We start from the raw sequence: 14,568 nt of genomic DNA on the forward strand, positions 1-14,568 counted from the left end.
AGCCATCGGGCCTATAGGTGACGACACAGAGGAACTCTCAATGAAAGCACCAATGTCGGTGTCAAAACCGGCGGATCTCGGGTAGGGGGTCCCAAACTGTGCGTCTAGGCGGATGGTAACAGGAGACAAGGGACACGATGTTTTTACCCAGGTTCGGGCCCTCTCGGTGGAGGTAAAACCCTACTCCTGCTTGATTAATATTGATGATATGGGTAGTACAAGAGTAGATCTACCACGAAATCAAGGAGGCTAAACCCTAGAAGCTAGCCTATGGTATGATTGTTGTTCGTCCTACGGACTAAAACCCTCCAGTTTATATAGACACCGGAGAGGGCTAGGGTTACACAGAGTCGGTTACAATGGTAGGAGATCTTCATATTCGTATCGCCAAGCTTGCCTTCCACGCCAAGGAAAGTCCCATCCAGACACGGGACGGAGTCTTCAATCTTGTATCTTCATAGTCTTGGAGTCCGGCCAAAGATGATAGTTTGACTATCCGGACACCCCCTAGTCTAGGACTCCCTCACTCAAGACTTGCTCAAATCACAAATTCCTTTGGTCGAGAGAAGGGGAAGAAGTGGATCTATCACTTGGTTGGAGAAGCTCTAAAGATCTCTCACAAATCCCTCCAAGATCAAAGATTTGGTGTATGAGGATGTGAGAGAGTGTAGAGTGTGTACTAGGTTTATCTCAAAGTGAATTTTCAACCTTCTCCCCGAATGGAAGGAAGCTATTTATAGTGGAAGTGCTAAAATGGCAGTTGAGTCACTTAACTTGAGATCTTACTGGACGTCTAGAGGCAAAAAAGCATCAGACATCTGACAGAGCTACCGGTTACGACTGCTAGAACATGCACACACAAGGGTGGAGTGCAAAGATTCCACAAATGGGGTATTGCTGGACGTCTGGTACTTGCCTGTCATCCGGTGTCTCGAGAGGCACCAGACGACTAATGAGTACCGGAAATCCGATAATAAGGTTATGTTGGGAGACAAACCAGATTTCCAGACGGAGCCGGTCGTCCGTTGGAAGGGGGGACTGAACATCCGCTTGGGACCGTACATCTGACATTTTGACTCTGCAGGGATAGACCGGATGTCCGACCTAGACCGGAAATCCGTCGATTTGGTTCTGTGGTGAGATACCGGATTTCCGGAGGGTTACCGGACGCCAGACGTCCGGTAACTACAAGTCGTCCATTGAACCAAAGACAAAGCAAAACAAACCCTAGGGGACAGTATGATGGAGAGTTTAGGGCAGTATTATTTGTGAAGAATGAGATATCTATGGGTTTTGGAGCAAGTCAATCATGAGTATCGATGATCCCCTCTTAATATTGCGAGATCCCTATACTCATGAGCCAATAGAAAAGGCCTAAGCTATTTGTCTTATATCTTTGTTCTTGAACAATACACACTTGGTAGTCATGATCCACACATCATTCCTTGGGGACTAAACCTGAGATATACTTGACAAACATGATTAGTCCCCTATATGTATATTGTCATCAACATAAAAATATGATTAAGGTCATGATTTCACTTTTAGCCCCAAACTACTATGAGTGCCAAGGGTTGAGCTATGGATGCTAGGAGTTCTGTGATAAGAGTGTATCGACACACACACACATACGCAGGCACACACACACGCGCGCGCGCACACACGTACAAAGTAGTACTAGGCCTTATGAAGGTTGAATGCTTTTGCTTTGCATTGGTTGTTTACTACTTAGGCTACAAGTCCCTTTTATAGGACAAAACAAACCGAATACATGAGGATGACCTCATTGCTTACCTATGTACTAATTGACCTGACATGCTCATTAAATGCATGTTATCTTATCATATCATATCCTGCCATGAGCAGGTTATCTTATCCTATCCTATCCTGCTATGAGCAGGTTATTTTATCCTATCATGTCATATCCTGCCATGAACAATTATCTTATCCTTGTCGGTTGCAGGCTATCCCTTGAATCCCTTTTTGACTTGTGCTATAGCTTGTTCACACTAGCTGTGAATTTATCTAGACAGAGTTTAATCCCAGCAATCTCCCCTCAACCCCGTCGAAGAGGTTTGACATTGTTGAACCCCACCCTGCTATGCACCTCCTGGAAGCGAACACGACCAAGGGGCTTGGTCAAGATGTCTGTGTTCTGCTCGCATGTCCCAATGAACTCCACGGTCATCGTGCCCTTCTCGATGCAATCATGTATGAAGTGGTAGCGGAGATCGATGTGCTTGTTGCGATTGTGAAGAATCGGATTCTTGCAGAATTAGATCGCGGACTTGTTGTCGACGTAGGGGATCACAGGGGCGACATCTTTATTCGGCATCTTGCTAAGAAGCCGAGCCATCCAGATCCCCTGACACACTATTGTTGCCATTGTGATGTACTCCACCTTGCACGAAGAGGTGGTGACAATATTTTGCTTCAGTGATTGCCGGCTGATTGGACTGCTTCCAAGGGAAAAACATGCTCGAGGTGCTTTTCCTAGAGTCCACGTCGACGGTGTGGTCAGAGTCACTGTAGCCGACCAAGGTCTTGCCATTGCCATGGTGTTACACACATTCGTGCGTGAGTGTGTCGATGATGTAGTGGACCATGGGTTTGACAACTCAAGAATCATCGTTTGGCTGGAGCCTGCTCAGGAACCTGACGATGAATGAGATCTTCGGCCGAGTGTGCATGAGATACATTAGGTTTCCAATGACGCTCCAATAGAAGGTAGCGTCCACCGGCTTCTCCTTGATGAGCTTGCACTATGCCTAATTGGGAGTGCATGATGTGGCAGTCCGCCATGCCCGCTTCCTTGAGCAGCTTGGATGTTTAGGTCACTTGAGTGATCGTGGTACGACCATGCTCCTGGTTCACCTCCAGTCTGAGTAGTACAAGAGCATCCCAAGATCGCTCTTGTTAAAGAGCATTTTTCATATCTTCCTTGAAGTAGCGCACCTCGTGCGGCTCGGCTCCGGTGATGAAGAGGTCGTCGACATAGATGCCAATGATGAGCATCATGTCCCCAATTCCATGTGCATACACACCATTCTCGGAGGCTCTATGGGTGAAGCCAAGTGATGTCAAGCTTGTGTCCTTCTTGGCATTCCACGCCCTTGGTGCTTGCCGGAGTCCATATAGTGCCTTGTGTAGCCTGTATACTCAGTGCTTGCGTCCATCAGCTATGAAGCTATACGACTGGGGCACGTTGACCTTCTCCTTGAGGTTGTTGTTGAGGAAAACCAACTAGACTTACTTGTGATGGACCTTCCAGACCCGATGTGCCGCCAAGGCAAGGATCAGTTGCACGGCCTCGAGCCTTTCCACGGGTGCAAAGACTTCCTCAAAGTCCACCCTCGCGTGTTGTACATACCCTTTTTCTACAAGTTGGGCTTTGTGCTTGATGATGGTGTCGTCCTCGTTCTTCTTCACCATGAACACCCACTTGAGCCCAATAGCTCATGCCCTGGAAGCAATGTGGTGAGTGTCTAAGTGGCTTTGTCGTTGATTGATGACAGCTCATCCAACATCACGTGGTGCCAATAGTCCTCACGCTCTCCCTCAATGAATGTGGTTGGCTCCTTGGTAGCCATCATCAAATGCAACACCTCATTGTCATCAAGGCTCTCCGCCAACTATGGCAGCTCGGTGAGAAGGTCATCGATGCTTCGGTACTGGTGTTAGGCACCGGTGCTGTGGACGGCATCGCTCAAGTCTGACCTCGCGATCAGTGGAGTTGTGAAGTGAACTGGCTCGACCTCACTTGGTGTGTCCGCGGTCGCTAAGCATGGGGCTATTGTGCCCACTGTGCTCCGAACCACTGGGCTTGGGGTCGCAGTGCTCGGAGTTGCTTTACCCGGGGCCGCTGTTGTGCTCGGGGTTGCTTCCTGAGCACTAATGTTGGTCGCACAATGTACTCCACAGTGAAGGAGCTGCTCACTGGCACCTCTCCCGGCACCTCCCAGCTCCAAAGTGCCTCCTCATCAAAGACAACATAACGGGAGATGTGCACGCGCTTTGGGACGAGGTCATACATCTTATATGCCTTGGAGCCTGTCTCATAGCCAAAGAACACCATTGGGTTGCTTCGGTCACTGAGCTTATTCAGGTGTGGTGTGTCATCTTGACATGCCCAACACACCCGAAGAATCGGAGGGAGCGCACGTCTAGCTTCTTCATGTACCACGACTCGTAAGGCATCTAGCATTCGACACTCCTTGTGGCGGTTGAGGATAATGACGATCATGAGCATGACCTTCCCCCAATACGTGCTCGACATCGGGTTGGCCTTGAGCATGCTGCGTGCCATTCCTAGCATGGTCTGATTCCGTCGCTCAAATATCTTTCGCTCTTTGCAAGATCAATGCGGTTGTCAGGTGCGGAGCAACTATGGTCTTCTTGGGCAGTTCCTAGACTGATGTTCTTCGGTTGGCTAGTCCTCACATTTCGGTGTTGGACTTCATATCGTCTTCAATCATTGGGGAATGTCGCACCACGGGCCTACTCGCTTTGCCTTCAGGAGCCCAAATGCATTCACCGCCTCATTGTCCAGTGCTCAAGAACAATATGGTTTCAGGTCTTCAACCACTTGGATTGGGGAACATGTTGAGACTGGTGGACACACATCATCACCTTGACTGGTGGCGTGAAGTGCAAAGAGCTAAATCCTCTCACCATTTTCACAATGAATTGCATTTGGCATGAATGGAATCAATGCACATTCAAGAACATATATTCGTCAACCTTCATGGTTACCAGTCGTCTTTGTAATAAGTGGAGACTATGGCTTGTGGTGTGGCAACAAAAACATAGGGTAGGTTCTCTACTAGACGAGCGTGAGTAGTCCAAGTGGTTCTCTGGTGGCAATGTGGCATAAACTAGAGTAGTCACCCCCTAATCATTGTTTTTTGTAACTAATTATGCATTTCCTAATGAACGTTGCACAAAGCCCTTGTGTATCCGATGAAAGGGTGAATGGATCATATCTGCATCTACCAATGCCAACAAAGATCTTGCTTATTCTAGGGAAGACACAATGAACGGGTCTCAATGTAAGTACAAAATGGCGCATCGAGCTCTTACATATTCCGACAAAAATAATGATGAAACGAACCACACAATGCCACTACAAGTAAAATGTGTTGTTTAGCAAATTCCTACTCACAAGTTATCCATGCCATTGATGGTTGTGGGCGCTCAACGGTAGTCCATCCCTCGCTCCTCAGACGGATTCAAACGGACCTACGCAATACATAATGGAGTCGATAGATTATGCCTTCTCTCTGAGATCGATGTGGATGTTAGGTGCAGAGAACTATAGTCTTCTCGGGTACCTCCTAGATTGAATTTATTTGATTGGTTGTTCCTCAAAAATCAGGGTTGGACTTTAAATGGTCTCCAAGCATGGGGTGTATGCTACACCAATCGACCTGCTAGATTTGCCTTCATAAGCCGAAATATACTAACCAACTCATGGTCGAGTGTTCTTTCTCACCGACGGTCTATTCTTAGGTTCTTCAACCGCATGGATTGGAAGAAATAGCCCACTCCTTTGATGAACTTGGTCAATAGATGGATAGTCGTTAGCGCCTCCACTGGTGGTATGAAGCATAAAGAGCTAAATTCTCTCACCATCCTCACCATGAACTTCATTTGGCGGGAATGGAGTCAACACACCTTCAACAACGTCACTTCATCGACTTTCACGGTTATCAAGCACATTTGTCATGAGTGGACACTAAGGCTTGTGGTGTGGCAATAAACATGTAGGGTAGGGAGTCTAACAGCCAAGTGCGAGTAGTCCGTGTCGGTCTTCGATGGCAATGTGGCGCGGACTGCGGATGGTCACCCCCAATCACGCTTTCTTATAATCAATTCTACATTTCTTAACGATAGGACACACGAAGCTCCTGCATTCTCCAAGGGGAAAAAGATGAACATACCATCAATGCAACTTCAAACACCACAGCCGGTGTATTCTAAGAAAGGGTGAACATACCATCCATGCAACTACAAAACGATGAGTGAAACGCTCGTGTATTCCAGAAGAAGAAAGAAGAGGAACCTCCCACCAATACATCGCCATTCTTGCTCTAAGTTTCGTCATGTCGTATATTGGTGCAAATTTAACTTTTCGCGCCATTGAGTTGAAGAACAAAGGAGGATACTACAATACAAGCATCTCTTAGGGTGCAAAAGCAGAAAAAAATCAACATGGACCATCGGATCTCGGACGGATGAACCAGATTCGGGCGGGAGAGCAGTCGAACAGTTTTGATCGTTTTGTCGAAAGCCGCCTGGCTAACCTATATTGAAAGCAGGCCCTTCCGGTGGCTCCCACATGACAAATCCAGGTTATCCATCCCAGATCCAACGGCCTACGTTCTATTCTTTTTTTTTCTATTTTGCAGCAAAGGGGGTGAGGGAAGGACTGAACCAAGAAAACCCGGAAGCTCGGGGTGTAAACCATAAACGGCAGCCACACTAACGACTTCCTTCCTCCGCCCCCTCTCTCTCCACCCCTCCCCCCACTTTCCCACTCTGGAGTCGTCGTCTCTGCTCCGGTCTCCGGAGAAAAGCAAAGCCAGCGCCGAGCAGCAAGCCCCACACGCCAATTCGGAATCCTTCTCCTCCCCTCCAGCCCCGCGATCCCGCCCCTCGCCGCCTGCCCGATCGGCCTGCTTCCTGCCGGGGTAAGAAGTTCCGCCTCTCCTCACGCCTAATTCGGTCCCCAATCGCGCGGTTGTTGGTTTTTCGGGTGATCGATTGCTGTTTTTTCGCGCGATTTGGAGGCGGATGGGTCGTCTGCGCGTCACCGTCTGCTGGGTTGTTGCGCCTGGTTGACGGATTTTGGAGGGATGGACGATTGAGCTGGGAAGGGTCTGGAGATTTTTTTTTTTCTTGTTTTCTAGGTTGAGGGGCTTAAAGTTCGTGTGTAGACGTGTAGTATAGATGTAATTTTGGTATTTACAGAAAATGAGCACAAAAAAATTATGTCTGTCATTTACAGAAAATGTTCTTGGTTGTAAGATAAGCAATTTTGGTATTTTCAAACTAAAATTACGTGTTGTGTATGCTTGATAGCTCATTTCTAATGTTCAGCTTGCTATAACTGTAGGTCTGGTGGGTGTACGGAAGAGGGCATTTCTTAGTTGAGGATGTACAGTTAATCTGCAGCAGCTCGAATTGTAGCATTTGGTTCTTCTGACATGGCTGAAGGGGCAAGGTTTCATGGCATGGTTGGCGGTGGCGGCAAGGGGATGCAAGAGAACGAGTTCAATGGCTTCTTCAGCATGCCCTACTATCAGAAAATTGGGGAGGGCTCCCACATGTCTGTCGACAGCACTGACAACTACAACCTCGCCGGTGGCTCCGTTACCATGTCAGTGGACAACAGCAGCGTGGGCTCGAACGAGTCCCGTACCGTCATACTAAAGCACCCGGGCCTCCGTGATGCCCCAACCGCAAGCTATTCGGTTGGCAACAGTGTCTTTCGTCCCAACCGTGTGGCTGCGCACACCCTAAATGAAGATGCATTGGCCAGGGTTCTGATGGACCCGAATCATCCAACAGAGATACTTAGCAAGTACCAGCAGTGGGCCATTGATCTGGGGAGGTTGGATATGGGGGTTCCCTTTGCACAGGGAGCCTTTGGGAAGCTGTACCGGGGAACATATATTGGAGAAGATGTTGCCATTAAGCTGCTGGAGAAGCCTGAGAATGATATGGAGAGAGCACAATCGTTGGAACAGCAGTTTGTGCAAGAAGTTATGATGTTATCTACCCTAAGGCACCCAAATATAGTAAGATTTATAGGGGCTTGCAGGAAGTCAATTGTGTGGTGCATTATTACTGAGTATGCAAAAGGTGGCTCAGTCAGGCAGTTCCTGGCAAAAAGGCAGAACAAGTCGGTACCTTTGAGGCTGGCTGTCAAACAAGCATTGGATGTAGCGAGGGGAATGGCGTATGTGCATGCTTTGGGATTTATCCACAGGGACCTGAAGTCGGATAATCTTCTAATTGCAGCAGACAGATCCATTAAGATTGCTGACTTTGGTGTTGCTCGAATTGAAGTGAAAACAGAGGGGATGACACCAGAGACAGGAACCTACCGCTGGATGGCACCGTAAGTTCAATTGATGTTTGGTTTTGTATGTAGATAGCTATCTTCAACATTTGAAATCTATGGTGTTTGTCATTTAATTTATTTGCACATGCCAAATCCTGTATCCGCTCATACAGTTGCCAAACCTTCACCGTAGAAAATTCAACTGCTTGTCAGTAATCTATTACTGTAGAGTGTTATTTACAAACTGTACATAGAGATTGTATGCACCAGGTTCGCATATAACTCAAACTGTACATGTTGTTGCCTTGTGTTAGACAGAAGTATCATCCACCTAGTGCCATCTTAATTTTGCATCTGATTAACAGCCTTCTGCTGCACCCCTGAAACGATTGAAGGTTGGACTAACCTTATAATTATTAACGAAGCAAGTCTATTATACCACAGTTCCAACTTTTTGTCCATACAAAGCATGGTCCATCGTAATCCAAATTGAAATATTGCAGAGTTGGCAACTATTTTCTCAACAGTAGAGTAGTAGGGTACTGGCGGGCTATTATACCAGTAACATAACTAACAGATAATGTTCCCTTTTCTGTTTGCATATATTAAATTCTCTTTGCATACATGGAGAAATGGTAGAGAAGCGTTTCACTTCGATTGTCTCATAGTAACAAGCTGCTTCTATTTGTTCCTCTCTCGCCAAAATTTCAGCGTTATGCTTTGTATATAATTGATGATGTAGTGGTTGGTCTTTTTGTGTGTGCAGGGAAATGATCCAGCACAGGCCTTATGATCATAAAGTTGATGTCTATAGCTTCGGGATCGTTTTGTGGGAGCTTATAACTGGCATGCTTCCTTTCACAAACATGACAGCTGTTCAGGCGGCTTTTGCTGTTGTAAATAAGGGTGCTCGTCCAGCAATCCCACATGACTGCCTGCCTTCCCTAACCCACATCATGACGCGCTGTTGGGATGCAAACCCTGAAGTTCGCCCACCATTCACCGAGATCGTCTGCATGCTTGAGAACGCCGAGATGGAGGTCGTGAGCCATGTCCGTAAAGCACGCTTCCGCTGCTGCGTCGCTGAACCCATGACCACCGACTGAAACTAAAGCAGGTTAGACTATCGCAGCGGGCATTAGGGAAGAAAACAGGTAAGGATGAAGAAAAGAGGCAATGCCATTGTGTTCATCGTTGCCGGTGCGTGGGGTCTGTGTGCCTTTACCAGTGCGCATTCTGTCTTGTGTAAGTTGCACACCTCAAGTAAAAGTAATGTCGTATAGATGTTGCCTTGTATGCTAACAAGGACCTAATGGAGCTTTTCCGTGTTAATAATATCCGCTTGCTCTTGTACTTGTGCAAGTTTGTGCTTCGCATTTGCGTGCTCTTGTTCATCATTATGTTGATTTCTGTGGTGTCGGTTGCCTGGACACTATATTGCGGTTCATAATATTTTTGCTTTTTTTTTGCACCAATTCTTGCTTGGTTGGTAACCTGTCAATTGGATCAATCACTGTCACTTGATCCAAAGGTTATGCTAATCATGGTGACACTTCAACATATGAACAATCCAGCTGGTGATTTCATTTTGAAAATCACAACTTGTTGAGCTGTATATTTTAGTGGCTGTTCTGCCTCTATATTGAAGACAGCCGTGATGGTGACCCGGTTCTACATCTTGTGTGTCCTAACGCGAGCTGTTTGGATGGTTTGCTTTGAGGAGACAGGATCGCTTTCTTTACCTGGAATTATATGATTATAGTCTGTTCTTTGATATATGTGTGTGCACGTTCTACAGAACAAAATTGTAATTTAAATTGTGGACAAGTCAAATTAGACTGTTCCCTTCTGCCTGCGCAATGAAACAAATTAGTGTTATCTGCATAACAAATATGAAATCATATCGTCTATGATACCCCTCTTCTGGTGTAGCAAATGGTAAAAAAGATCGCCGCGAATCAGTAATGGAGATTACTAGTGCAATGGCTTGTCAGGGAGAAGAAATATACAAGTCATCACTTCATGAAACAAATCATGTCCAGATTCATCAACAATGGTTTCAAAAGAGCCAACAAATGGCAGCAGGGTTGTACAATGGAAAAATAACAAGGTGACCAATGAGTATGTAGGTAACATGAACAGTGAGATTTTCTTGACAGGAGCAGTTCTTGCATAAGCTCTTCCTGGCTGTAGATCCAAAATCGTACAGAAGCTTGTGTGTCTCGCGCATCAATTCATCCGGTTTACGCCGAAGAAAGTGGATTCATAGCCACTGCTGGCGCCGTCCATGGTGAAACGGACAAACTGAGGCGATGGCGCCATGGGCTGTCCTTCGGCACAGGACACCGACGGAGGGCTACCTCCATGTGGTGAAGGGCCCCGGCTGTTTTGGCTAGCACCAGTGAATTGGACGAGACAAGATGCTTGCTGTACAGGATCAGGTAATCCACAAGAACTAGCTGACAGAAGAGAGAGAGCACGCTGAAGATCCGGTGCTCCACCTAATTTCGAAGCGGTTACAGATGCGTCCGGACCTACAGGAGTTCATCAATCGGTCAATCAAAAGGATTCCCTCACCAAAGTATGGACACTCAAGAACATCCAAAGTGTTGGGAGCAGAGATATCTGCAAAGGTGAATGAACATCATGTGGCTCATATGCATTCGAGATATATTCCGATCAAAAACAATTGAGCAGTATTGCTGACAAGCAAACTGCAGTATATCTGGTTATATATAACTAGTCCTTCATGTTGAATTATGAGTATATTGCCCACCTCTCCTCGTCCGCTTAACCTTTTGGTTTTAACTGTTTTGAGGCATGAAACTCAACAGTCTATTATTCACTATTAAGGACTTTAATGAATGGACATACCAAAGTGAATTGGGAGTTCCTAATAAGCTTACTTATGCATATTACCAAAAGCATTGCCATGACACCATTCTAACCACAAGATCACTATTGATTGTAGTTCTAAATGTGTGATGTTGGTTTTTATCAAAACTTGGTATCATTATAATTGCTATTTCAGCTATACCTGAAGCCCAATTAATCCAGTGCAATGTAGGTGCAAGCTGTTCCAACGGAAATTCATAGTAGTGATTAACTGATTAATCATGTTGTAAGTAGAACATTTGATAATAACTACATATATCCAAGTGTTGCATACTAGCGTTTCTATGTAGGTGCAGGAAAACTAGTCATATATCTCAATACTGAAAAACAACTTGAGTCAAATCACCTCAGGCTGAAAAACTACACAAAACATAAATTTTGCCACACAATCTAGCATAAAACCTCCTTTTTCTCTAACAGTCCAGTTCATTTAATCTACAACGATTTTTTTTTCCTGATTCCTAAATGTAGAGCCATCAGGGCTTTGGAACCAAAGAGCAAAGACTAACAACTACTCCCTCTGTTCACAGATGTAAGACATTTTTGCAGTTTAAACTGCCAAAACGTTTTACATTTGTGAACAGAGGGAGTATATACATCAATGATGACAATTTTTTTCATGGGGAAACATTTCCACTTGTTGGGAACTATAAATGCTTGTGAACAGCAGGAGTTCAAAGTAAAAAAAAAATGAATGTTGGCAGGAGAGCTGCCAAATCTATCGATTAGAAAGGGGCCTTACAAGAACATGCCAGGAGGAATGCACCGCATAAAGGCGATTCCAAAAAAGAAGTGAAAACGCGGGCTGCTCGGCTTATCAAGGAAAACCAGGCGGAAACCTAAACAGCGCCTAGCTAGTTCAAATTAAGCTTTGTAGTGTAAGATTCACATATGTTAGAGATTGAGTGAAGGCCAAAAAAGCATCCCCCTCAGTCTGAGTGGGTGGAGTGGAAGTGGAACCACATTTTTACAGTGCCGACTTTTCCGAACAGAGAACCAGACTTTGCTCTCTCCGATTCAAGGATTTTCATAGGAATTTTTATACGTTTGTCATCCTCAAGATTTTTTCCCATGCTGGTTGTTCAATTTGTAGGATTGTAACCAGTAGGAATTTTTCCTACAGGTCTTCTGTACTCCATTCTAAAATAATCAATTGACTAAAATAATCAATTGACTCAAACCAGTTGGGATGATTCCTATATTATTATTTTCTATGTTTTTGAAAATAACAATTGAAAAGGTATTATTTTCTATGTACAACCAAACATCTTTCAATCCTGTGGGATTCAAGATGGCATGGTATTACAATCCAACTTTTCCCTGCTCTGATGTTTTTGGAATCCCACGAATCAAAGAGGCCTACATTACAAAGATGTAACATTTTTTGCCCGTAATAAATGTGCCAGACCACCTAGGAAAGAAGATAGCATGCAGCTTTTTTTTTCATCAATGTGAACTGCGATGGATACAAAATGACTGACAAATCATACCTTTCATTGGTAGCAGCTCAGGTATGTCATGACTCAGTGCTGGAACAGCATTGGGTAGATGAGATTTATCAAAATGAACTTGCCCATTGATTGATACTTCTCTTATTTCCTTCACTTGCGGGAGCTTGAAGTCAGATGGGCTGTCCCATGGAGAACATGGGAAAGGCCTTCCATGACTAAGTGGATCTTTATTCCAGACAAAACTTATTTGCCGTCTATCATCTGTAACATCAATGGCAAAAGCATTTATTATCGGTACAAAGGTACCATAAGAAAGTAAAAAAAATTCAACCGACTAGCTATCATCTCATATATCAACTATTGAAGATAATTTCTGACCAATCATGGCATTAGCGAAAGCCGAAACTCATACCTAGCTCAAACACAATTTACTGAAGAAGTTCAACTCACAACTAGCCAATTATAAGCTTAAGAGCAGTAGTTTCAGTACAATGTGGTGTGGAGAGCAAGGGAGAATATAAATCCTGCATAATTACCCACTTAAAGTATGGACATATTACCAAACATCAATGACGACGGGAGCCTTGCCGGTGCAAAGGAGAATGCGTCCGGCTGTGGCTTCCGGCGCCGAGCATTGTGATCGGACAGTCGCCTCCGGCAGCTCCTCTTCTTCTGGTCGAACTCCGACAGCCCATGGAACCTTGATCACCAAAAGCCAGGTAATCAGCAAAACCACAGACAGTACTACATATATAGACTACTTATGGAGAGTATGTACCAACTAAGATCTAAGAGTATGCATACACAGAAGAGAAATCTCGACACAGTAACTGAATCACAGTAGCCACATCACAACAGAATTTCAGCCCAAAAGTGCACATACACAGCACAGGGACAAGTGCCCTGCCAAAAGTCCAAAACTGGAAACAGGTGGTATTGCACAGCCGTTCAGCCATGCCATGCAGCACGATTCTCCACAGGTCGACAGTACTATAATTGTGGGGAAAAGGCATCTTCGCCTCCCAAATCGGGAAACAAGCCGTACTCGCACAGGATAACCACAGTTTCCGGGCACACAAGGTTCCCGGATTAATCAACTGACGACGAACGGAATTATAGCGCGGCGCGACGCAACGTGCTCTAAGGAAGTGCAGAGTTCGCAGTCGGAAAGACGGGGCCCGTTGAATCTCCTGCTTCCCGGAGTTCCAAGAACGAATAACGAGCAGGGAGTAGAGTAAGAGCAATCGCAGAAAAAGAAAAGAAAAGAAAAAAGCAATCGCAGAAAGGTCGAGCTTGCAGCTCTGCAGAGAGCAATCGCAGAAGTCAAAGAAAAGCACGGCTCGGGCGAGCAAACAGGGTGCAAGAACAAAACTCGGGCGAACAATCTGGGAGGGTCAAGAAACACCCACCGGCTGCACTGCTGGCAGAAGCGGCGCTCCTGGCCGGCGACGACGACGCGGGGGGACTTGGTGTGGGCCTCGCAGACCCGGTGCTTCCGGTGGTACTCCTTCGCGTCGCGGAGCTCGACCCCGCAGCCCTCCACCTGGCACCTCACGCCCCCTCCTCCTCCTCCTCCTCCTCCGCCGGCCCCCTCCCCCCTGGCCCGCTTCTCCTTCCCGCGCCTCCCCGCCGCCTCGCCGGAGGAGCCCGGCGCGGCGGCGTCGCCCCAGTCCCAGAGGAGGTGGGGCGGGGAGAGCGGGGTGGACTTCGGGGCCGTCCACTCCATGCGGGGCGGGGTCTTGGTTGGTCAGCTTGGGATTTGGGGATCGAAGAGGAGATGAACAGTGTGGACTGTGCAGGAGAAGAAGAGAAGCAGAGATGGGGGAAGAGAGACTTGGAATAGAAAAGGCCAAGTCTTTTTTAGTGTTCGGTCCCCTCTCTCTCTCATTTTTCCCTTTCTTGTTCTTTCCCACCATTTTTCTATGCTTGGCTTGCCATAAGTGGGTTGTGGATAGCTGGAAACAGATTGTGCATTTTTTTTTGAGGGGAACGTTGCTGCTTTATTCAATGTTTAAGGCACACTCGTCGGACACCGGCAGGCCAGCCACCAGGTATAAGGGAGGCGGGCGCCTCTTCTGGTCGGCTTCTTCGTCGATGCCCACAAGTTGTTCGAAGGTACAAAATGGACTCCGTCGACGAGTTCTTTTTTCACAATTT

At 46.2% G+C, this 14,568-nt stretch overlaps 2 protein-coding genes across 2 annotated transcripts; one reads left to right on the forward strand and one right to left on the reverse strand.

Annotated features, from left to right (window-relative positions):
* Positions 1–6,474: 6,474 nt before the first annotated feature.
* On the forward strand, positions 6,475–9,441 carry LOC123136619 (serine/threonine-protein kinase STY13). Its single transcript, XM_044556045.1, has 3 exons — positions 6,475–6,689; positions 7,115–8,122; positions 8,832–9,441. The coding sequence occupies exons 2-3, from the start codon at positions 7,206–7,208 to the stop codon at positions 9,169–9,171; spliced, it is 1,257 nt and encodes a 418-aa protein (XP_044411980.1). The 5' UTR covers positions 6,475–6,689; positions 7,115–7,205; the 3' UTR covers positions 9,172–9,441.
* A 586-nt stretch (positions 9,442–10,027) lies between these two features.
* On the reverse strand, positions 10,028–14,294 carry LOC123136620 (squamosa promoter-binding-like protein 4). The gene is made up of 4 exons (XM_044556046.1): positions 13,821–14,294; positions 12,972–13,111; positions 12,451–12,672; positions 10,028–10,599 (listed from the first exon to the last, which is right to left on the reverse strand). Exons 1-4 carry the CDS (start codon positions 14,135–14,137, stop codon positions 10,295–10,297), a joined length of 984 nt encoding a protein of 327 aa, XP_044411981.1. The 5' UTR covers positions 14,138–14,294; the 3' UTR covers positions 10,028–10,294.
* Between the last annotated feature and the right edge of the window lie 274 nt (positions 14,295–14,568).

This window comes from Triticum aestivum, chromosome 6B (assembly GCF_018294505.1).
Source record: "Triticum aestivum cultivar Chinese Spring chromosome 6B, IWGSC CS RefSeq v2.1, whole genome shotgun sequence".
Lineage (NCBI taxonomy): Eukaryota > Viridiplantae > Streptophyta > Magnoliopsida > Poales > Poaceae > Triticum > Triticum aestivum.

Coding starts and splice junctions, on each gene's coding strand:
- LOC123136619 (XM_044556045.1), top strand. CDS start 7,206: ATGGCTGAAGGGGCAAGGTTTCATGGCATGGTTGGCGGTGGCGGCAAG. Junction 8,123..8,831: donor ACCTACCGCTGGATGGCACC/GTAAGTTCAATT, acceptor TTGTGTGTGCAG/GGAAATGATCCAGCACAGGC.
- LOC123136620 (XM_044556046.1), bottom strand. CDS start 14,137: ATGGAGTGGACGGCCCCGAAGTCCACCCCGCTCTCCCCGCCCCACCTC. Junction 12,673..12,971: donor CCCGTCGTCATTGATGTTTG/GTAATATGTCCA, acceptor TTGATGTTACAG/ATGATAGACGGCAAATAAGT. Junction 10,600..12,450: donor TGAGCTGCTACCAATGAAAG/GTATGATTTGTC, acceptor GAACTCCTGTAG/GTCCGGACGCATCTGTAACC.